The 25830-nt window shown below is 33.5% G+C and overlaps 2 protein-coding genes across 3 annotated transcripts; one reads left to right on the forward strand and one right to left on the reverse strand.

The window, feature by feature from the left end:
- The first annotated feature begins 3229 nt into the window (after window positions 1-3229).
- LOC112001930 (protein PIN-LIKES 7) lies at window positions 3230-14795 on the forward strand. Of its 2 annotated transcripts, XM_065771246.1 has the most exons (12): window positions 3230-3487; window positions 6646-6964; window positions 7235-7314; window positions 8060-8184; window positions 8270-8391; window positions 8511-8729; window positions 8844-8963; window positions 9080-9180; window positions 9415-9467; window positions 9565-9750; window positions 9910-10051; window positions 14463-14795. In XM_065771246.1, the coding sequence occupies exons 2-11, from the start codon at window positions 6830-6832 to the stop codon at window positions 10032-10034; spliced, it is 1266 nt and encodes a 421-aa protein (XP_065627318.1). In that variant the 5' UTR covers window positions 3230-3487; window positions 6646-6829; the 3' UTR covers window positions 10035-10051; window positions 14463-14795. The 2 variants fall into 2 exon arrangements, with proteins under 2 accessions (XP_065627318.1, XP_023889875.2); XM_024034107.2 differs by lacking the exon at window positions 14463-14795 and having other exon boundaries at window positions 9910-10408.
- LOC112001923 (exosome complex exonuclease RRP44 homolog A) lies at window positions 13736-25175 on the reverse strand. Its single transcript, XM_065771245.1, has 24 exons — window positions 24927-25175; window positions 24708-24845; window positions 24454-24611; window positions 24078-24133; window positions 23464-23586; window positions 23159-23289; window positions 22807-23047; window positions 22060-22213; window positions 21170-21410; window positions 20889-21045; window positions 20626-20694; window positions 19951-20076; window positions 19767-19819; window positions 18141-18247; window positions 17453-17507; window positions 17235-17334; window positions 16784-16895; window positions 16135-16255; window positions 15614-15673; window positions 15416-15521; window positions 15239-15334; window positions 14722-14803; window positions 14569-14634; window positions 13736-14144 (listed from the first exon to the last, which is right to left on the reverse strand). Exons 1-24 carry the CDS (start codon window positions 24978-24980, stop codon window positions 13946-13948), a joined length of 2805 nt encoding a protein of 934 aa, XP_065627317.1. The 5' UTR covers window positions 24981-25175; the 3' UTR covers window positions 13736-13945.
- Window positions 25176-25830: the final 655 nt, after the last annotated feature.

A 25830-nucleotide genomic window follows, 5' to 3' on the forward strand; every position in this document is an offset into this window, starting at 1 on the left:
GCCGACATGAAATTTGAGCTTAAAAAAAAATGTTTTTAAAATCAAAACAAATTTGCATTTTGTACACCGAAAAACCTCAAAGGGGGAAAAAAAAATTGAAATGAACAAAGGTACCTATACTGCTAAAAAAAAAAAAAAAAATCGTTTTGAGAAATTTGAAACTCAAAACTTGAGAAGAGACATTGCTTCACTGGTATTGGTAGAAGACACAGAAGTTACAAACAAGGAGGAAGACAAAACATAGATGTAAAAGTGTAGATAAAAATGTAATAAAATTTAAAATGTAGATGTAAAAGTGTCTGGGAACTGCTTATTTTGCTAAAACTAAAAATTTTTTGCTAAAAATACCATAGATAAATGTAAAAGTTAGCTGAAATAGTACAGTGGGGTTCATGAATAGTACTAAAAAGTACAGTTTGACCTATGAATAGTAGCAAAAATAAGCTGAATAGTAAAATAAGTTAGCTAAAAATAATTTATCCAAACACACACGAAGCATGCGTTTGGATTGAAAGGAAAAAATTAAAATTATTTTACTATTCAGCTTATTTTTGCTATTATTTATGAGCTTCACTCCACTTTTTAATACTATTCATGGGTTCCATTGTACTATTTCAACTAACTTTTACTTTTATCTATAGTTCTTTCAGTAATAAGTTTTCAGTTTCAGTAAAATAAGTGGTATCCAAATAGACCCGAAGTGTAGAAATTGAGGAGATAGAAGACGTGTGTGGTTAAGAATAAATAAGAGGAAAAAAAAATTAAAAATGTGAAGTAATATATGTCTAGTGAGGAAAAATAATAATAATAAATAATAAAGTGTTAGAAATTGTGTTGTATTGGGTAGTGTGCTTAGTCTAGAAATCAAGCTACTGCCCAGCCTTTAGTAGTTTTATTATAATTTTTTTTCTTTAGATTTTAGTTCTTTTTTTTTTTTTTGAGTTTTTCCTTTTTGCTTGAAAACCCCTAATATATTGTTAAGTTGCTCAAATTATAAACAAAAATTTAATTTCATCGGCATAAAAAAAATTCAAGGTAGTCCCAACAAATTTTTTAAAGGTAAATAAATATAACCACCCTGGCCATAAGGTGGCGCTACCACTACTCTATTATTAGATCACATTGTTTGTCAATGTGTTTTATGCTTTCAAAATATCAAAATAATTAAAAATAAAAATCATTTAATCAATAAAATGTTTAAATTTCAAGTTTTTTTTTAAAGATATACTCAAAGAGCAATTATAAATCCATAATATTTTCACAACTTAATTCACAACAAATTTTAGATGGCAAACTGTTATTCGTTCTAATTTAGGTCTACCACTAAAATTTTATCTACCAGTAACAGTTAATAACAATTTATCACTTAAAATTTGTTGTAAAAATAAGTTTATTTATTTACCACTTAGGTGGCAAGCTGTTTTTGTCAATCGTAGCGTTTCTCATATCGAAAGCATAAGTTTATTAATTAGATAATAACTAACATCCTATTGGTGTATTATGAAGAAACATGTAATCAAATTATGAGATTTTCAAAACATTAACCTAGGAAATAGCTATTAAGTAGTGTCATTTTTATATATAATTACAAAAATATTGTCAAACATTCAAGAAATTTAAGTGAATGTAGCTTAAGGTAATTTTTTTTCTTTAACTTTGACTAGTTATTTTAATGTTTGTCTTTGATGATATCAGTTAATTTATATAGGAGTATAATATTTAATTATCTTATATAAAATATTAATATAGTTATATACTAAGAGTATAATATTACAAAAATAATATTATTAATCTATGAATATAACATGATGGTTGTCTTCTGTCCATTATTTTAAGAGTAAGTGAGTAACGTGAATAGTGGAGCTGTGAACCAAATAAATCCATGATTTTTATTTTTCTTTTCACAACTAAGCACGTGAATAAATGTAACAAAAAATATAATATATAGTATATTACTTATTTTTTAATAGGTGCAGCCGCGCAAGTGTCAATAGGTAATATCCGAATAGCATTTAGGAAATGGTCGGATGAGTTGGTGCCCAGCCATTCTTCCCTAATCTTGAACTACAAAAGATAAGTGTATGACGTAAGTTCTAATCAAAATTGTCTGGATACGAGTTTCCAAGCCTCAATCATTATCGTCCACTAAAGCAACAAATCAAAAACTCCAAAAACCTTCAAAGACAACTCTTTATTCTTTACACTTTTTACTTTATTTCATTCATATAATCTTGAACTACAAAAGATAAGTGTATGACGTAAGTTCTAATCAAAATTGTCTGGATACGAGTTTCCAAGCCTCAATCATTATCGTCCACTAAAGCAACAAATCAAAAACTCCAAAAACCTTCAAAGACAACTCTTTATTCTTTACACTTTTTACTTTATTTCATTCATATAATTTACCACTTGCCGCGTCGGCCACGTGTGGTGAGTCTGTTTTTACTGTTATATTCCAGCTTGCTAGCTAGCTAGCTGCTCACTCCTCTGGATTTTGTATAATTTTTTATTATTATTTATAATTATTGATATTATTCATTGTTAACTAATGTATAATAATAAAAATAATATCAATAATAAATGAAAATAAAGGTTTAACAATCCTAACAAACCGTGTTTATAATTATGGAAAATATTTAGTTTTATAACACGGCATTTCATAGTATAATAGTTTTCTGTAAATTTTATTGATAATGTTGATGATATACATCTACTTTTATAAACATAAACATGTCACAATTATAAACTATAATTTCTCTGTTGAAAACAAAAAAATGTCAATTGAGTTTTATGATTTTAGTGACAATAATAGATTTTCAATAAGAGTATAAGCCTTGAAATCTTTCCTTTTTAAATTTCAAAGCAATTTATAATTGTTTCTAAGGTAATATTGGGCCGTCACACTTGTTTTTTTGTAAGGATTTTCCTAATTTTCAGTTCATAAAAAATAAAAATAATTAAAAAGAGAAAAGAAAAAGAAGAAGTGAGGATTGTTGTCTCATATCAGATATCACCTCCACCAGTTACACATTGATTAGAAGAAATTAAAATTTCTAAGCACAGGGAAGAAATGAAATTATATTATAAACAGTAATTAATTATACGTATTTATTGTGAACCCCCAGCTCAGCACACCGACCAGCAACACAAATTAAAATTGATCATGTATTTTGTAATTTGTATTTTTGTGCTTGGTTGCATAGTTTCTTTGGCTATATAAAGAGAGGTGATGAGGAAGCTGATGACACGGTAGAAGCAAAGCAAACGGCCTTCATATGAATACACCTCAGCTATCAGGCTTTACAAAAGCAACACACATAAGTAGCTAGATTCTAGATAGTACACAACAACAAAAGGTTTGGTTTCTCATCATTTTTATGGCTTCTGCTTCCTTCGTTCCATTGACTCTCCGAAACTCTCCCTCCAAATCCTCCTCATCCATGATTTCTGGAGCCCAATTTTCTCAGTCTCCCAAAATTGATTGCAGGTTCCATCTCTTACTCTCTCACTCCTTCTTTACTATTTTTGCTTTTTATTCTCTACAATCTCTCCAGCTCTTTAACAACCATTTCATGTTTGATTTTTCATAGTTTTGATTTGAACATCTTTTTTTTGGCTGCTGGGGTTGCTTTTGTTTTTTAATATTATTTGAAGGTCACGTAGTGGATTATTTTGTACTAATAAGATCTTCTTCTTCAAAAAAGAAAAAGAAAAGAGAGAGAGAGAGAGAGATAAGTAGGACTGTAGAAGTATTATATTGTCTTCGGTGTCTTGGCGGAACATATATCTGATTCTTTGGAGCTGTTTCCCGTGATTTTGTGGCAATATTGAAGTCAAGGCTTCACCTTTACCATAAACAATTTAATAATATTATATTCCTTGTAAAAACTAGTAAGTAAGCCAATGAGAACACGTTGCTCTCTTCTCTTCAAATACAATTTTATAGACTAGAGATCAGATGATACTTTATCTGTTGCAACTTGCAACCACAGAACGAGCTGTACTTGTATGAATTATCCTCTCAAAATTTTTTTTCAATTTCTGATAGATTTTTAAAAAAAATTGTATACTATCGCGTGCTCTAAGTAAGTAAAATCCTATAAATATATATATATACACATACATGGAGAAAGAGTAATGGTTTTGGCTTTTTCCTAATTAAAGCTTTTATATTAATTAATTGTGGTCTACAGTAAGAATGCGCTGGAAACAACTTGATGGTAGGTACCGTATAACATTTAACAAGGTGCTGTACTGTACTAGGCTTGTTTGTTTTGAAGTTTGAAGTTTGAAGTTTCCTAAATTCTAAGCTGACTGCTGTTGAAGTTTTTTTACTAGATCTCTAAAATTTGATTAGTAGCCAATCGCAATAAATCAACTCACTTATATTAGGGATGCCACAGCAAAGTTCATTTCCTAACGCTTTTAAAAATAAATAAAAACTAATCTAATATTAGACAGTGCTTCGATGCACCTTACTAATTTTTTTTTTTTTTTTTGTGAGGTCTACCAAATTAAATTCAAAAGCCTGAATTTAGAATTTAGCAAAAAATAATAATATTAAGAAGAGTACATCATTGCTTAATGTTATCACCTAAAAAGAAGAAAAAAAAGAAAGTACGTAATTTGTCTTTTTATAGTGAAGGAGGTCCACTTTCCGTTTCTTCTTCTTTCTTTTTTTAGAATTTTATTTATTTTTTATTTTTATGAGAATCCCTTTTTACTTTTTAGTCCCCCCACTTCCACACTAGTGCCTGCAGTTCCATTCTCTTTTTATTCAGAGATTCATAATTTTATTCCCATCTTCTTTATCTTTATAAAATCCTATAAATATATATATATATATATATATATACACATACACGGAGAAAGAGTAATGGTTTTGGCTTTTTCCTAATTAAAGCTTTTATATTAATTAATTGTGGTCTACAGTAAGAATGCGCTGGAAACAACTTGATGGTAGGTACCGTATAACATTTAACAAGGTGCTGTACTGTACTAGGCTTGTTTGTTTTGATTCTTTTGAAGTTTGAAGTTTGAAGTTTACTAAATTCTAAGCTGACTGCTGTTGAAGTTTTTTTACTAGATCTCTAAAATTTGATTAGTAGCCAATCGCAATAAATCAACTCACTTATATTAGGGATGCCACAGCAAAGTTCATTTCCTAACGCTTTTAAAAATAAATAAAAACTAATCTAATATTAGACAGTGCTTCGATGCACCTTACTAATTTTTTTTTTTTTTTTTGTGAGGTCTACCAAATTAAATTCAAAAGCCTGAATTTAGAATTTAGCAAAAAATAATAATATTAAGAAGAGTACATCATTGCTTAATGTTATCACCTAAAAAGAAGAAAAAAAAGAAAGTACGTAATTTGTCTTTTTATAGTGAAGGAGGTCCACTTTCCGTTTCTTCATCTTTCTTTTTTTAGAATTTTATTTATTTTTTATTTTTATGAGAATCCCTTTTTACTTTTTAGTCCCCCCACTTCCACACTAGTGCCTGCAGTTCCATTCTCTTTTTATTCAGAGATTCATAATTTTATTCCCATCTTCTTTATCTTTGTAATGAAAGAAAGACTAAATACACGGCCAATATTGATTCAATAATGGTTTATATGAGATATTATTTGTAACAGTTAAAAAAGTGATATTAATAATAAGTTTAAATAAAAATTGGTATAAATTTGTCTGTTCAATTGATTGATGTGACGGTACCCAATGATTTGTCCATAAATGGAAAAAGCATCTATAATCTATATCCCGGGCATATACAACCTTTTATGCTCAGCTCAAACAAGATTTTCTCCCATTGGATAGTAATAGGTAGAAATAAGTATAGATTTGTCGATTTCACATCAATATGTATATGGCAAAGTGTATTCATCTGGGGGAGTTCGAACCACAGCAGACATTAGTGGACCCGTGTTGCCCAAACACTTTTATTTTCTGCACCTTATTGGGTCAAAACATACTTCAAATATACCCTAGTAAATTATAGTTGTATTTACTCAAATAAGTCAAATTCAGAATGCTATACATATGTGCTAAGTTACAAGGTTTTTTTTTTTCCCCCTTTTTTTAAAAAAAAATATTCCAAACAATGGAGATCCAAACTACAAAGTTGAGTGATACAAGAAGTCAAATTAAAACGTAAGTCTACAATAAGGTGGTCAAAGTGCTGTACTAATTGACCATATATTATTGCATATTAACAATGGCATGTATATGTATACATACATGTATAATACACTTACATACACATTACACGGTGGATGAATCCATTGATCACAAGAGATGGGCACCATTAATATTATATATAAATATAGTAAGAATATATAAGAAAGAGGATATAGGGGAAGGGGAGCATTGAGGCCGTACTCCTCCCAAGTCGTGCCAAGTGGTGGTACCTTCATGGTTCTTTCCTCCTCCTCCCTGAGTTATGGACCGTTGCTCATTCACATGTATGTACTACAATGTAGCATATGCATGTTGCAAAATACCAAAACGGCCACGGTTTAGCTTTAATTTGGCGGGTTTCCTCGTTACTTTGTCTCTTGTAACTTTATGGTTTTGTTTTGAATTCTGATTACCAAATAAACTTTATTCTCTCTTTCATTGTCTCTCTTTTGGTGCTGTTTCGCAGGATTTTCCTACTCTTCTATTAGAAACTAAGCTAAGCTAAAATAGTGACATACATCAAAGTCTTTCCAAATAGCTCAGACAAGTACCATCAAGCTGTGAACAAAAGAAGCTACTAGGGAAGAGGACTCCAAGAACATCTTCTACTACCTCATTGCCAAGTTTACACAACTAAAGGAAAACCAAAGATGGGTTTTTGGACACTCTTTGAGGTGGCATCCATGCCAATCTTACAAATCCTCCTAATCAGTATATTGGGAGCATTCATGGCAACTGAATATCTAAATCTTCTACCTGCTGATGCTCGAAAATCCTTGAATAAGGTAATGCATGCAATCCATGCATATATACATAAACCCTTTTTTTTATAATAATAATTATTATTATTGGTTAGTTACACAACCTCAGTTGTGTAGCTCATTGGTTATATATATATATACAAAGATAAACTTGTGAGAACCTACTCGTAGTTATGGTTGTACGAGTGCAATGGGGAAAGGGTCAAGATGATTATGCTTTTCTACATGCTATTTTCAATCTTAAGAATTATGGAATTATGAGTGTTTTTTTTTTTTTTTTGGTTGCTTTTGCAGATTGTCTTCATGGTGTTCACTCCCTCACTCATGTTTGCAAGTCTGGCCAAGACTGTTACGCTCCAAGACATTATTTCATGGTAGGCAACTTTTTTATTCTTGGTGCTTTTTCTCTTTGTATTTCTTTTTGCTCTATTAAATTAGACATCCTTTTTACATGGCTGTTAATCTTTCTGCCCGTCACAAAATGAAATGCCTTAAGAGGAAGTAATATAGAAATAGCATTTAATAAACTTTGATGTCTTTTGTCAGTGGTAAAAATGAAGAACTGAGGAAAAAATCCACTTGGTCAGTTTTAAATGTTGAACTATTTTTTTTTTTTGGGGGTGGGGTGTTACTTCTCTTTGAAGTGACTATGCAGAGAATAAATTCAAAAGGGTGAATTCCAGAAATTTCATGAAATGCATATTGGAAAGTTACATCTTACAACTCGACATCAACAATTTATATCATCTTAATACACCATTGCAATATCAGTTCTGGCTTAATTTGCTTAGAGAACACAATGCCTGATAGTGATTATTCAAATTCCAAAAATATTAAGACGACATATGGTACATTGCTTTACACAATTTCTCAATGCTGTGGCAACTTCTTAGTTTTTCACTAACAAGAAGTTAGTTTCAAGAATTGAGGCTAGTGCTTGGTTAGAATTCCACAGATTGACATGACATGTTCAGTTATATAATTTGAGGCTCGAGCCTCTGCCCTCTAAACACATTTACATTAATTGAGAACCCTACTCAAGAAGCAAGTTTTTTGGTATAAGCCTACACAATTTAGTTGGACCATTGAATTTCTTAAATGTTGTCTCATCTTTTTCAGGTGGTTTATGCCAGTAAACATCGGGCTTACCTTTTTATTTGGAGGAATTCTTGGATGGGTAGTTGTAAAAATATTGAGGCCTAAGCCTCATCTGGAAGGCCTTATCATTGCTACATGTTCATCAGGTATTTGGTCACTATTGACAGCTTTCAACTCTTCTCAGAATCCATTTATGTGAAATCAAGTCCTCATAATTAGCTTGTTGATTAGGAAACTTGGGAAACTTTCTCCTTATCATTGTCCCTGCAATCTGTAATGAGGATGGGAGTCCATTTGGTGAACGTAGTACTTGTAGCTCTGTTGGACTATCATATGCATCTTTCTCCATGGCGGTAATGCAACCTTACTATTCCTAATCTACAATCACCCATTCTTGAATCAACATGAATCCTTGCCTTTAGGTTCAATTTTCATGTGAAAGGATCTTTCCTGTTTGTATTGGCTATTGCAGCTGGGTGGTTTCTTCATCTGGACCTATACTTACCAGCTGATACGAACCTCGTCCAATAAATTCAAAGCACTACAAGCAACTGAGAAGATCTCAAGGACACCTAATAATGATTTAAGTGCTGATGCGGAAACTCAACTTCTCAAGGGAGAAGATCAAGAACGTGTTGCTATAATTGTATCACCAATCAAGTCTATTGTTGAAGACTCTGAGGACCAAGTAGTAAGTCCACATATATATCATATTATTTACAACAAATTCAGACATATCTATGGCAAATGTGAAACAAATTTTCTGGTCTAAACACATACTAACGCCTCTTCTTATTGGTTGTAGATTGTAGCCCAAGGATTAGCCAGTGGACTGGAAAAGGAAAATTTGTCGTTCTGGACTAAACTAATTGGATTTCTTCACCAGATTCTTGAGGAGCTATTGGCACCTCCTACACTAGGAGCTGTGAGTTTTCTCAACATTTCACCTACATCTGCATACTTAACAAGGTTTTAGAAGTCCTGATTTATCATTTATGCAAAAGAGAAGTAACAAACTTAGTTTTTTCTCTCTCTAACCAGATTGTGGGACTCATCTTTGGGGCAATTACATGGCTGAGAAACCTAATAATTGGTGGTGGTGCCCCCCTGCGGGTGATCCAAGACTCCATTCAATTACTTGGGTATGTATCGTTCATATATTTACTTTTGGCCTTAAAATATCAATCATTAGGCTTGCATATTTCAAATGGTTTAATTGAACAACTTTTCATTTATATCCAAACTTGAATCAACTAATGTTCGAATTTTCATTGTCAGAATTGGCATTCAAACTGCCAATAATATGTTTTCTTTCTCAGATAAATACAATTAATATAATTACGTCACTACTAACTAATAGCAGAAGCTCTGTGTAGGGATGGGACAATTCCTTGTATCACTCTTATACTAGGGGGCAACCTCACTCAAGGTGAACAGAACTCCGATCATCCTGTTTAATATTTAAACCAACATCAAGAGGAAACAAAATCTTACTCCTTTTTTTAACCATATCGTAAATTATATAGGCCTACGCTCGTCAAGAATGAAGCCGTCAGTCATCATTGGAGTGCTTTTCGTTCGGTACGTTCTACTTCCTGCAATCGGTATTTGGGTTGTTAGAGCAGCTGCAACTCTTGGCTTCCTCCCCTCAGACCCTTTGTTCCACTTTGTGTTAATGACTCAGTTCACCCTGCCTCCTGCCATGAATATTGGTAAGCAACTCTCACACAATATGCAGTCTCTAATAACTTTACAGAATCTTCATATGCTATCATTTCTTTCTTCTTTTTTAGGCTAAATGTATTATCACATGCTATCATTTCTTTTTTAACATTAAACATGCTACAAAATTAAATTAAATAATTTTGCAGGAACCATGACCCAACTGTTTGAGGTGGCTCAAGAAGAGTGTTCGGTTCTATTTCTATGGACATACTTGGTTGCGGCTCTTGCACTCACAGTTTGGTCAACAATCTACATGTGGATTTTGTCTTGAGTGTGCCTTCAACTCAGGTTGAACATCTCTGAAAACATCAAACTATAATGAGATAGACTCACTATATGGAGTAAAAACTAGAAGCCATTACAAAGTATTCCATTAATTACATACATTACAATTTTATGTTGTTTTTTTTTTCTCCCTTATGAAGTCAGCTGTTGATGTAAGTTATTGTCATTTGAAATTCTTTTGGTAGATTTTAGTTATAAACTGAGAACTGCATGTATTTCATGAACTCGCGTGTAATAAGGTAGTGCACAACAGATCTAGAGGACAGAGCCTGGATGTAGGCCATCTGTATGAAATATTCTATGTTACATTGTTTTGCTTGGATTGAAAGTTTGCCTATAGCAGTTGTTAAAATTGAAATATTCCTACATCTTTTAATTGAATATAAATATAAATATAAATAAATATATATATATATATATATATATATATAGACGCACATACATATATAATTGAATTTAACTCTTTCACGTCCATTTTATACTATTTTTAAAACTAACTTTATTGTTAGTCATTTTTTTCCCAAAATAAGGAACAAATGATTACATTCATCATAACTTCCTGAACATTGCTCTCTCCAGCCCTCCATAATACCTTTTCCTTTTCCTTTTTTTTTTTTTTTAATTCAATAATTGAGAGGAGAGGAATTTAAACCCAAAACATATCCATTAAAATACCAAAAGATTCTGGTTAAAGTACAGGACTCTTGGCTAACAAAAATAATTAATGACAAGTAAATTCCTAAACTCAAAGATAAAGCATAGCATTTATAATTGCTATGCTCTTGCTGAGCCATATCAATGTAGTATTTCAATCCATGCAGCGTACTTCAGTCCATTCTGGTTCACTTCAGTCTATTTGGTCTACTTTGCCCATACAGTCCGCTTCGGTCTATTCGTTCCGTTTGATCCATTTTGGTCTACTTCGGTCCATTTTGATTTATCCAATCCATTTCGGTCCATTTAGATCTGCTCGGTCCAATTTGGTCCATGTCGTCCTATTCAATCCATTTGATCCATTTTAGTCCACTTTGGTCCATTTTCTTTGATTGTTATGTAATCCTAAGCCTATAGCAGTTGTTAAAATTAAAATATTCCTACATCTTTTAATTGAATATAAATATAAATATAAATATATATATATATATATATAGACGCACATACATATATAATTGAATTTAACTATTTCACGTCCATTTTATACTATTTTTAAAACTAACTTTATCGTTAGTCATTTTTTTCCCAAAATAAGGAACAAATGATTACATTCATCATAACTTCCTGAACATTGCTCTCTCCAGCCCTCCATAATACCTTTTTTTTTCCTTTTTTTTTTTTAATTCAATAATTGGGAGGAGAGAATTTAAACCTAGAATATTTCCATTAAAATACCAAAAGATATTGGTTAAAGTACAAGACTCTTGGCTAACAAAAATAATTAATGTCAAGTAAATTCCTAAACTCAAAGATGAAGCATAGCATTTATAATTGCTACGCCCTTGCTGGGCCATATCAGTGTAGTATTTCAATCCATGCAGTGCACTTTGGTCCATTCCGGTTCACTTCAGTCTATTCGGTCTACTTTACCCATATGGTCCGCTTCGGTCTATTCGGTCCGTTTGATCCATTTCGGTCTACTTCAGTCTATTTTGATTTATCCAATCTATTTCAGTCCATTTAGATCTGCCTCAGTCCAATTTGGTCCATTTCGGCCTATTCAATTCATTTGATCCATTTTAGTCCACTTTGGTCCATTTTCTTTGATTGCTAGATGTAATCCCATTTTATTATAAATATAGTATATAATAATATATTTTTATTCTATTATATTATATAATATTAATATGACTTGAATAATTTGATATTTACAACTATACATTTTATTTTTTGAATATTTTTCTCATCACCTTTTATTCTATGAATTTGTTATTCTCTTTCAAAAAATGTGATTACTCTCTCTCTCTCTCTCTCCTTTAGGTTGATAAATTTTTATGTTTAATATCTCTACTTTAGGTTGATACATTTTAGTGTTGTGTTTTTTGAGTTTTCCATCACAAGTCATCTCTCTCTCTCTTATAACTTTGGTTTGATTTTTGTTTGAGTTAATCCCTAGTTTGGAAATGAGAATTTGAGTTTATATCAAAATACAATCTACATAGCTAAATATTTGAATCTATCTATTATTGAGTAATATCAATGGTAATTATGTGATAAATTTTTATTAGCATGATAATTTCCATAAGTAAATGAGAAATTTGAAACTTAAAAATTTTAGTTGTATAAAAAAAATTAGTAAAATATAATGCATTCAAACAGTAGTTAGAAGAATATGGACCACCAAAAAAAAAAGATAATATCAATCAAAAACACCAAAAATAATAAAATTATATATTAGAAAGAAAAAAAAAATTACTTTCAAAAATTGTTTAATTTTTAGGGACAACAAATTATCAAGTATAAGATTTAGATAATAAATTATACATTATATCACATCTCAAAATAATTATATATTCTCATGCATTATATAAATTTGCAACTAATTGTATGTGTAAGGATATCGAACCCAAGAGTTCATCATCTATTTGTTTTTCGGGCCTGTGGCCCAATCCAAGGATGAGGGGTTGTCCGAGGAAGAGAAATCTTTATTAAGAAAAGACTGTATTAGTAAATACAGGTTAGTTTTCATCATCATGGCTTGAGAGGGTGGGCTAAGGATAAATGCATCCTCAGCTTATCAATGCTAAAGTCCGAAGAGATTGTCTGTCGCTCAAGGTGACGTTCCAGGAAGTCTCGTTGGTGCTGATAAGCATTATAGAGATGTCAGACAGGAAAAAGTCCTGAAATATCTTAGGAGAAAACTGCTGTCACCGCATTAAATGCTCTGCAGCTAACTCTCTAGCCACATTAATGTGGAGGTGATACTTGAATAGTGATTTTCAGTCTTACAGCTACTACATGAAGACTTATAGGAGGCATTGATAGGACAAGTATCAACACTAACCATTTAGCATGCACATGAAAGATGGAGATGTAAAGAAAAGATAGTATAAAAGAAGAAGGGGGCAACGAGACAAGGGATGGAGAAGAACACATAAAGAACACTGTAGTATCGAGAACTGGCTGTGTAATCAAACATGTGAGAAATATATAAGAACAGATTTCCTTGGACTTTGCCGAGGACAATTTTCTTTAGCATAAACTAGTTTAATCAAATTCTCTTACCATCCAAATCTACCTGAGCACCTATCGAATTCATTAAAGCCCAATCAACCTACTCTCTACAAATTCATTGTTTTGGTCTTTTTGGCCTAAGTCCATCCACTCGTTGGGCTAGGAATTAAATCTGGTCCTTATAGTATGTAACTCCACAATTCTACACTCCATTTCCAACAATTATTGCACAAAACTCAAGGTGGGATGTCCCACATACACTAAGCAAGTGTATCATATTCTCATAATTTTTTGAATTCCTTGAACATATGAAATGTGATCTTTAGAATATTTGCTTTTCTGCGTCTTTTAGTAAATATTCTTTCTTTAAAAAAAAAAAAACATTTTAAACCCTATAATTTAAGGGTATAGTAAATTAAGCTATATAATTATAAAAGGAACAAATTAAATCTTGAGATTTTATAGAGTAACAAATTAAACACTGAGATTTCAAAGAATAACCAACAAAACCTCAATCCATTTAGTTAGAACGACATTATATTTATAATTTACTAAAGTCTGAAATTATACCACACAAGATTCAAAAAATCAATACAAACTAAATCAAGCTATATTACAATATTTTGTGCATTCCTATCCCTACAGTACTCCACCCTTAATCCAAACCAAACAGTACAGCTCCATAAAACATTGCTATTGAAATACAATGTAAAATGTCATTTGACTCATCTAAGTAAGGGTGAGCTGGAGTTTTGGCCGGTTGGGCTGTGGCTCCACAACCTCCATGTGGATTCTTACTGTCTGCAGAACACTATAAGAGAGGCTGCCATCCATCTTTTTAATCTTCTGCTGTTGCTCATCTACAAACCATTCCCCACCACCCTTCTCGCTTCTTGCTGTCAAGTACACGGGGCCTTCTATACCATACCTGAAAAAAGAAGCGGAACAAGGGGAAACAAAATGTGAAACCCAGTTTATCCTCCACATGCATATTATTAACCTCCATAAGATTATATCTTGGCAACTCTTTCACAGAGCTAATAGAATGGCCATATTAACTGCTTTTCCTCAGAAGACACATCATCTATAAGATTAATGGATTGACTGTCAAGATTACAAGAGAGAATTCAGGGATTACTAGGAAGATGTAATTTTGGAGTTATTAAGTAGTCACGTTACACCAAAATGCCTTTTGCCTTTACATTTTTCATGTTTTCTCTTTAACTCTCTCTCTTTTTACTTTCAGGGAGAGGTGGAGCATGGACGTGCAAAAGCAACATAATCAAACAAGAATGTACATAAAAGGTAAATGCTAACAGAGAGAGAATCCAGCAAGCAGTTAGAAAACATACTTGGGCACAAAAACAATAAAGCCATTGGATCTTATCTTCACTACTCTGGCCTCTGTGTCTGTGGGCCTACATCAACAAAGACAGATTACATTTCCATGTGTGCTTGTGTAAGTGGAGAGAGAGAGAGAGAGAGACAGAGCCCTTGGTATGTACCGTTTTCTGAAGTAGATGAGAGTATGCAGCTCTACTGAGGCCCTGCTCGCCATCTGGGCATTTCTATGTCGATAGTTTAAATCTGAAGACATTTACATGCAGCAGTGTTATTAAAACTCAACACGTGCATTGGGACCATTTAAACACTATATAGAAGGCTTTCTAAATCTAACCATAAAATTGGGAAAGCTAGAGATAAAATTAATTGAGCTGACCTCAAAAGACTTGATAAGTTCAATATAAGGAATCGAAACATCTTTAAATTTTGAAATATGAGACATGGTATTTAGAATAACCAAATTAACATTTGTTACCACAGCTCATAAGAACAGGAAGTGGTAGTATATGCATTTTATGTTCCTTCAAGCAAAAAATTGACTTTTAACAGTTCATGCATAAATATATGCAAACTAGCTGCAAATAAATTATTCTTTGGTCATGCATAATTATACAGCATCCAGCAGCACAACTAATATAAATAATGTAGCATGTTATAGTAGGGAAGAGTATTCCATACTGTCAGCGATACTAGTTAGTTGGGCTCTGTCTTGGAATATTGATGGAAGCTTGTATATCCCTAAAGATGCAGAAAGCAGCCGGTGTACAATGACGTCTGCAAGAAAAGTAAGTTCCGTACTCAATTTACAATATAAGATTCACCAACTGAGCACCACATAATAAATCTGACACTAACCTGCATATCTCCTAATGGGGGAAGTGAAATGAGTATAAAGAGGTGCTGCAAGCCCATAGTGATGATATTCTGGAGGACTGAGATCCCCACTACAGAAATAAACTGCCTAAATTTGTAATGCAGGGAAAAAGAATAGATATTAGAAACATCTCTTAAAGACATAATTCTGAATTCACTCAAATATTCAGGGGAAGTTACCTGTGTCATGCATCTAGTTGCCAATATCCTGATCAGCTTATTAAAGTATGGATCATCACCCTGGCAAATAAGTAACGGAAAATTTTATCAAAAAATAGAAACCAAGTACATTGAGGGTGAGAAACAATCAAACTCTCAAATTTCAATGTTCAAACAAATCTAAAATAAAAAAAAAAAAGGGGAAGAATGAAAAGCAACACTCCAATCTAATTAAGTACAAAAGAAGAAGGCTTTAATGTCAAGGATAGACCGTTCACATCCTTGGCAAACATATAGTTTGGTTTTTTACCTCAACAAATGTGGAGAGAGAGAGAGAGAGAGAGAGAGAGAGAGAGAGAGAGAGAGAGAGAGAGATTTGACTGTTTCTCTTAAAACATAGTTAGAAACTTGACATGCCAATGCATTTGTATATAGTGAGTGTATAACTGACGTATGTTTAGCAAATCCACAAGGTTTCAAATGGAAAAAATCCAGAGCCAGACAACGTTCATAACTTAAATAAGCCAAATACAAAGACTAACCACAGCACGATCAAGTGACTCAGCCAATGCTTTTGATGACGAGACATCCAAGTTGAGGCCAACAGCAGCAGCTGTCCGCAGCAAAGGTTCAAGCATCTCCCTGGTTGGACTAGGATGGCGCCTGCACACAGAATCAATGCTTATGAGGAAACATAGGTTGGCACAGTTATAACAGCAATGACATTATCCTGCCACAACCACTGAAATTGGTCCCCATCGACATAAAAAATCTACAGGTTTAGCAAAGATGAATACATCCAATATTCTTCCAACAAATTTTAAAATGAAGGGCATGTGCTACACCCACCATTATTAAGCATTTGAATCCTTCCTAAACTAAACACAATATCAATGTCCAGTAACCTACTAAAAATATAAATCAGTAAACAGGTTGCCATCAGTTCCTGGCCAAAACTTTTTAAATCATATTAGGAAACTTGCAAACTTTTTCTCTATGGTAGATGAGTAATATCTTAGTGATATTCATGAGAAGACATCATGGATTAGTTGTTATTCTGTAAATTTACAGTACAAACTAAACAGTAAATTCTGAATGTATCTTCTAGTCAAATGATAGACCATAACCCACATTGACAAGGTTAATAGTGAAAAGGAAAAAAGAAAGTGGGGAGGGGGGGCCGCACTTTACCTTAATAGTGAACACAAAGAAAAGTGTTTAAGGATTTTGTCTGCAACTGCAACATTGGCAGCAAGCATAAACTCCTCCACCATTTGGTTTGCTTCCCGAATCTGGTACATACCTGCAGAAACAACTCAACTCTATGTCTTACGGATATCGATATTCCCAAAAAATTCAAAACAGAAACCAATCAAGAAAACCATAAATCTCAGTGAACCATTAATCCACAGTGTATCATTAAGATTGGTGGTGAGAGAATAGAAAAAATAAAACTCCATGCTTCTAAAGCATCATTGGGCCATTGATAAATACTAAATAGTACATACTTTATGGATCCAGATTGTTTATTCAGAAATTGATCAAGAAAATGGGACAGGTGTCTCATTTTCATCTCAAGTAAACCGATTTACTAAATTTGGATCTATTGAAAAAAGAAAACTTGACACTCAAAACAACATACCAATATCTAGAGGGTCATGAGTTTCAGTGTCAATTTGAAATTTGACTTCAGCAGAGGCTAGAGTTAAGGCTCCTCTCTCAATACGCCTAGACCTCATTTTCTGCCAGCAAGTCAAAAGCACTCATTTCAGAGAAATCAGACAGAAAATGTAAATCAGAGCGTTCTTACTATTATCTCATGAACAAATGACTGATGTAGTCTCCAACGTAGGTGTGTACCTTTGCCAAAACATTCATATTTCTCAAATCTGTTGTTAATGGATCCATCAATCGACTGCAAATAACATGAAGCAATCAAACAGTTTCAACATAAAATTGAAAGACTTTTATATAATGATAAAATTTACATACGGAATTAAGATTGCATTATATTCATCACAAAAATAGAACAGATGATATGTTCTGGATCTTGCCCCTGCAGTTTTTGGATTAGCAGCAATCAACATAAGATAACAAAAACAATGAATTTCATACTACCAACAGGAAAAGGAGAAAAGAAGATGCAGGTTAAAAGAATGGATTGGGCCCACCAAAATTTGTGGTTTGTTATTTTAAACAATTTTAGAGAGAAATTAAAGACAAGGGATTGAATGTGAGAAATACCAATTTGTCAACAGGCAGGAAAATCAACGAGGTTAATGGCCATCAACATGAAAAATAGATGATGAGGGAATAAGTTGTTCCACAGGGAAATCAGAACAATGGGCAATTTAATCCAATGGTTATAAAGCCTCTTATGGAAGAATTAGGAAATTTTGTGCAGGTGCAAGTAGCTTCTTATAGAAAAAAATTCACCATCATTATAATTGAAGAAGAAATATATATAGTATCATACATTTTGCTAAAGAACCAGTCCAAAAAATTAAGTTAATCTACAGCAGTCAACCAAAATTGAATAAAATTGCACCTGTCATCCATCCTCGCCTGAGCTTCAATGTAAGACAATGCTGCGCAAGATTTTATCACACTTTTCATATATCTTGTAGAAATAATATCCGCTTCAGGTGTCATTTCCTGAAATTTAAGCAAATGATTTGTGTAAGACCAAAAACAAATAGATAACTTGGACATGGTCATCCCAATCAGCAACTATGAGTGTGTGCATGCACATTTGCATTGAATTATATGCTTGGGAATGACTATTATTGAATGTGTCTATGCATTCTGCAACATTGGTTTCATACTGATGATATCTATGGAAGCAAAAAAGCAAAGTTCAACATCAGAAAGAATGAATCATGTGCATAAATAATACCTCTCTAGAAAGTATTAATACATGTAAGTATGTAGGAATGTGTATATATATATACATGCAAGGAAAGAACAGTATCTCTCTTAAGAAATAAGTTTCTGTCCTCGAGAAGTTATGTATTAATATTAACAAATGTGTATCCACAATACAAACACTTGAAAAACTGCATAGGTCTGTCATGGCATGTTGATAAGTTGTGAATGAAATAGCTAATTGTATTAAAAGAGTGGCTAAAGAAGTACTTAGAGAATCTAAGAGATGTGGGTGACCAGCTTAGGAGGCTTGGTGATGGAATGATAGGATTTGAATTGAAGAAATTTGCTTAAAGATAAGGGCGGGCATTTTTTTTTTTTTTTTTTATAAACAATGAATTTTATTAAGATCAAAAGAAAAGAGTCACCCAAGTATACAAGGCATATACAACTAGGTACAAACAACAAATTACAAATATCTATCAAATCACTGACCAAGGATAGAGAAAAACTATGTACTATCCAATCTAACAAAGTTTTTTACAAAAAAATTTTGAGATCCGGCAAAGATCTCTCAGAATCCTCAAAACTCCAGCTATTCCTCTCCCCCTAGAGGCACCACATCAGACAATGGGAGGCAGCCATCCAAATACAAACATTTTAATGTTGACCAAATCTCCCTTGCCAACAAGCTAGTAAACCAACAACAGTCTTCAGCAGCACCTAATATACCCCAAACAAAACAAACACCACTGACCACAACTTAGAAGCCATGGGGCAATGTAGTAAAAGATGGTCAACTATTTCCCCATTTCGTTTGGCAAAGTAGCAAAAGATAAGGGTGGGCCTATTAATGAAAACATGAAAGAGAGCCGGTTGAAATGATTTGGTCATGTGCTGAGGAAAGCTATTAATAAACCACTGAGGAAGTGGGGGTTGACTCAAGTCAGGACGCATGAGTAGATTCACATCGAGGAAACAAGAAAATGTGGACAAAGTCTTAAAATAATATTAGTAGAAATAGTAAAAAATGATATGTTAATTAAAAAAGTGACAGCAAGTAGGATTTTAGATATGATAGAATTGCTAAAAAAAATACATGTGACCAACCCCAATTAACCTATTATAGATCCATAGTCAATCCTAAGTTTTGGGACTAAGACTTGGTTATTGTAGCAAATTGCATATCTACAAAAATGTTGCTCACTCTAACTTTCACTTATTAAAGAAATGATTATTTCTTCAAAATAAAAAAAAAATCAGAAATCCCACATGTCTTATCATGATCAAATAATGAAGTATCACATACCCAAATAACAGAAAAGGCTAGCCTTTCCACGTCAGACCGAAGAGAACATATGTCTGCAAGATAACAATTAAAATTAATGAGCTTTAACACCCCAAAGAAATTAACCATAAGACCATGCAATACTTTATATAGAAAAATGTATTCAACAGATACAAGGATGAAGAGGAAAAGGAAAATGGTTTACCTTCCGTTAGAGGTTTTGGAAGCATGTCAATTCGTCGCTCAACAAGGTAGACAGATGTGCCCCTTTGTGAAGCCTCATCATCAAGTGGGGAGCCAGGGTGCACAAAATTGGTTACATCAGCAATATCTAATTGAATGTCATTAAAGATGAACATTGTTGCCTCCTATTTACGCCTTTTTTTTTAACAAATACAATAGAATTTGAAACCCATGGGCATATGTTCCATAGTAGTTGCTCTTTACCATCAATCCAAGACGCTAATGGGTTTATTTTTGGCGGACGAGATATTTGAACCCAAGTCTCTTATTCGACAACAAAAAGACTTTACATCAAAACAGTGAAGATTCACAAGAAACTCCAGATGGAGAATAATAATAATAAAATGTCAAGAGGGCCTCAAATTATAAATTTGAAGGATTATAAACTTTTTCTCAAAGCTAAAATATCTAAATAAACAATACCATGCACCAAATCCTATATCATCCAAAGGTGATGGAACAATAATTAGTACTGACAACTAACTATCGAAATCCAAAGCTTTTGAATTTCCCTTCTGCAACCCAATAATTTATACATTAAAACATATAATATGTAAATTTTCCTTTGAATGCACAATCAACCTTAAAAATGAAGTTAATTCATTTACATTGAAATTTTCAGCAGGTAATAGGATACGAACTCCAACTTCAAAATTTCCACTTGGAAGAGCTGTACAGTGTAGTGCATCATCAATATCTTTGCATCCTGCACAAACGAGATGGATGCAGTATGTTATTCTAATAACTAACTAAATATCTGGCCAACATCAAGAGACATCATAAGAAACAAATCAATAGTATATAAGAAGAAGAAGAGAAGAAGAAGAAGAAGATAATGATGATGATGATGATGACAACAATGACAATAAAAAAAATAGAAACCAAAAATGGGTCACATACCTGGGGGATCCACACTAAAGACACGCAAATCTCTCAAATCCTGCCTAATAGGATTTGCCAAATCTTCAGAAGATACTGACCATGGCAATGGTGGCAAGCATGCTAGAACTTGAGAAGAAAACGGTCTCGAGTTTATATCATTCTCTATCAAGACCACCTGCAGAATATACAAAGCTCATTGACGTTTTCTTCATCTAAATTTATCAGTTAATAGGAATATCAACTGAGAATCTAGGTTGTTTGTCACCTCCCCTCTCTCTCTCTCTCTCTCTCTTACATACCTCACTTTCAGTATCTCTATCACCTATTTCTCCTATGGTCCGTACATAGTGTCCAGAAGGATATCGAGAAAGACGATCCCAAGAATCAACTGCCACAATAATTCTCTTGTCGAGAAGATTCTCAAGCTGCCGGGTATGGATTCGAATCTTAGGAATTCTGCGATCTTTGGAGACAAATAAGGCATGGGCTGTACCACCACTACCTGCAGGCATAGGCATTGGCTCCAAAGATCCACAATAACTGCACAAGATTTAAGATTATTGCAGACATTTGAACCCATAGCCAGAAAAAAGTGAGCAAGACAACTGACAGCCTGACACTAGCCAGAGCATTAAACAAGATAAACAAATATAAATATTTAGCAAACTAAAAGAAAATAAAAGTAAATTGTGACCTACAAGAGTAACACTTTATAAGTTGATACACAAGAGGTTCACATGCATAAAGCCACAAATATGACATAGAGATATATTAGGTATAAGCGTAATCTGCACAAGGCTTAATTAGAGTTCACTATCGAATTTCTTTACATGAATGTCAGACAAGCATGTTACAAGATAATATAAGGACAAATATTAATTCACAACAGTCACTATATCATTTAGATGCTGATAGTACAATACCATGCATTGAAGGATGGAAAATAAAATAGTTACAACAAACATACATTTAAAGAACACATAATAAGAACAGGTTATGAATTCCACAATTAATATATATATATATATATAAGCTTCAAATAACCAAGGGGGGAAAAAGAGAAGCCCACTATATTATTCAACAAAAAACCAGAATCTTATAAAAAAAAATTTATTAAAAAAATCTATATACAGCAAGCCAATCCTGGTCTACCATGAACTTTACCAATTAAGACACTGAAACAACTTACGAATGCCAGTTCCGCTTTATAATACCAACAACACAGCCGGACGGACGAGATGAGACAGCATTTGTGTCTCCAGCAGAACCTTGCACTAGATTGGTAGTTCTAGGAGCATCATCAGCACTACTTGGAACCAGATGAACATCTTCTTCTTCATCCTCTGCAGGTAGTGAAAAAACTATTTAAGACTGTGTATGTGTATGCATGAGAGAGAGAGAGAGAGAGAGAGAGAGAGACACAGAGAGAGTCAAGTTTACTCACAACCAAAAGTATAGTTTAAACAAGCAAAAAAGAGAAAATCTAGTTCAGTTTCAAGTTTCAACCAGAACTTTTTTCTTTCTTTCTTTCTTTTTTAAAGGCAAGCTATGCAGGCAACCTCTTTTGTCCTCTTGCAAATACAGGTTCCCATAGTAGGACAGCCTAACTGTCACACTAGATCTTTGGTGGACCATTGGTCAACACTTGCTAAAAATTTATTGCAATATGAATTCCTTCTTCAGCTAATAAACAACAGCTGAACCCAGTAACAGTGTCAGGAACTCACATCTAAGGAACTTTCTTCTGATGGAGGAGTGAAGAAGAATGGATATAGAGATAGACAATAAGAAGAAAGATCCATCAAATATCCTTCACATTAAGCAACTTTTCAAAAAAAAAAAAATCACAATTATACATCTAATGCATGACAATAATAATATGTTTAAACAGGTGTCCACCTTCTAAGAGGCCCAAATGGCATGAGAACCAACATACCTGCATCTGCTATGGATAGAGACTTCTCCTCATGCCACTGGTCTTGGGGCAGAAGTTCTACTGCTACTATATCACCATCAAAAGCCCTATTCATGTTTGTACGCCCATATATAATTATTTCATCACCAATACTCTCACTCCCAACATAAGCTTCAAATGGATTATAACGGTTAACACGAAGCTTTCCTTGATGGTAAATTCCACGATGCAAACCAGAAGTAATCTCAGACATGGGCTTATGCTGAAAAGAGAACAGAGATCAAGAAATTTATGAAAACCATATCTTTGTTTCGTGTAACTTATAACTAACCAAATCCAAAAGCTATGAAGATAGACAAACTCAATAACAAACCTCTGTAAAAATGACTTTCCTCTTTGACGGTCTCAAATCTTCAACTTCTTCCATTTCGACATCTTCTGATGAAGGTTGCACTACCAGGTCAAGCAAATCAGGTCGATCCAATGATTTCACATATGACTCAACTGAAAACAATACGGATGAGGATGTTATTCTAATCACGAGTAAGCTTTGTACACAAAGTTATTCTAATAAATAATCATGAGGATGAGGATGAGGATGTTGATAAGCCATGTCTAAATCATGCAGATATCAGACCCAGTGATTAGATGCCAGAACTACAGCAAAGGATATCTTACTTGTCTCTGCAGAAATGCCCTCAGCAATAGCTTTCCTTTTATTCTCCTTATCATTAGTTATAAGTAAAACACGAGCTGCACCACCAAGATGACTCTGATACCACTGAGCAGCCACCCGTATTGCTGAATTGAGACTTATAGATGTCAAAACTTGGAAATTTGAAAATGCAATCCATGAGATAAGTCAAATATCATAGCTACCAAGCAATGATTATCATACACGTGAAACACATGCATGAATAAAATTTAGGATTAAATTGTTGTTGGAGAGGAAGGAGAGAAGGTGGGGTGAAAGAAAAGTAATTGAAATTAGCAGTCATTTACAAGAGGGACAAGAGGGGAGCGCAAGGGGAAGGGACTAATGGTTAGAAAAGTTTATGCACTTCATACCAATTGCCAAATTATTGTAATAAGGTTTACGTACTAGTTTTTTCCTATGAACTAAAATTTTAAGCATCAACTGACTTCCATGGAATGGGAAAGGATAATTTTTTGGTTGAAAACCTCATGAGAGTCTTCTTTCATGAAGACTAGAGATGAAGAGCAACATAATGATAGAATGTGTACAAATGCAGCAGAGCATATGACAAATTGACCACAAAGAGCAAACAAACCTCTATCATTTCGATCGTTTTTACTCTCTTTAGCCATTTCCTTGACAAAAGTATCCCTGCAAGGAAAGAAAAGCAAACAAATATCAAGAAATGCATAAAACCCCCATTAGTAATGACAACAGTATAGCCAACTAAGATAAGCACACATATTAGTAACAATGCATAATACAGTAAGTCAAACAAAATTTCACGACAGTGAAGGTGAAAAGTTGTGATTGGTGTACAATAAAAGCAGTGTTAGTGTAAAATCGATCAAGTAGTGAAACCGTTTGTGTTTCTTGTAGCATTGCTGGCATGAATATAGGCAATATGGTTTTAATTAGACATAGAGTAGCAGAAACACGCAATTAAAGCGAAAGCAAAGGAATATACATACTTATGGTGTTCATTAGCAAAGACGAAAAATCTCCTTAAGGAATTACTGCAGAGAGCTCTAACTCTATTGTAGACACCCATGTTCTTGTTCTTAACCTCGTCCAGCACCACCGATAGCATGACCACATCGTCAATCGCCGGGTTCTCAAGCAAATCAATCTGCAATTAAGCGTTGCCTTGCGCTGAGATTGATTGAACAAAAGAGAGAGAGAGAGAGAGAGAGAGAGAGAGAGAGAGTGAAAACAAATAAAAGACCTGGTTGAGAACGACATTGGTGTCGAGAACGAGAATGGTGGAAGCAGAAGGACTCAAGCGAGCAGCTGAGGAATCGCAGAGTTTGCAAATAGGAGCTCCACAGTATATATCGTCTCTCAGATAGTGCTCTCTTACTTGCTGCGCCAAACAAACCAACAATTATGGTTTAAGGAAAATGGACAGAGAGAGAGAGAGAGAGAGAGAGAAAAAGAGAGAAACCTTGTTAACTTTGCCGCCTCTGGTTTTCTTGACGAAGGTCTTGCTGTGCAACATGTTTCTGTGTCGTGTTGAGTTTGAAGCGTTTCTTGATTTCTCCAAATCTCAATCCTATGTTTGCTGCTGCCTTTTGATTTATTGCCGTTGAGATGACTTCTTCTTGACTGCGCACAGCTCCCTTTGCTTTTGCTACTCGGGGACGAGGAGTTGGGACTTTTGTTTTTATATCTTTTTTCCTTTTTCACACACTATCCCTAGCGCAGCCCGTACTTGTCTATTCTTTATTTCTTTTTCTCTCACTCCTGTCAAAAAAAAAAAAATTTCCACCTTTTTAAATTTCATAGTTAAGGGAACTTAACTATTACGGTGCAGTGCTTATTAAGATTCCACTGATTCAAAACCCTTTTAGTTTGTTTGCCTTGAACTAGAGAGGATATATTTTATGGTTTGAATTAAGTTTACTTGAATTTTAAGGTTTTATTACTTGATGCTACATCAAATAAGATTCTGTTTCATTGAATAATAAATGATAACTACTTGTAAATATGATATAACTGTGTGTTCATCTTTAACTACCACATCATTTCCATGAAATCGACTCCCTGACTCCCTCAATTTCAAAAGAAAATGAAAGGACCTTTGATGCAACAATTAACCTCCTATATATACCTAACCAGTGTGTGACCTTCTTGTCCTCTCTTTGAGATACTAGAAGTTGCAAACCAATGCTTTAATATTGTTTTCCTAATGAGACTTAACAACTTTCATTTAAAGGGGCCTAGGTCTTCCTTTTTCTTTTTTCTTTGTTCTTTTTTACAATAAGGAAAATGGAGATTTGAACAATCCATAGTTCTCCTAGTAAAATAGAGTCAGCTATGCCACTAAGAGACAAGGGTCTCAATCCTAC

Source organism: Quercus suber, unplaced genomic scaffold (genome assembly GCF_002906115.3).
Source record: "Quercus suber isolate HL8 unplaced genomic scaffold, Cork oak 2.0 scaffold_41, whole genome shotgun sequence".
NCBI classification, from domain to species: Eukaryota; Viridiplantae; Streptophyta; class Magnoliopsida; order Fagales; family Fagaceae; genus Quercus; species Quercus suber.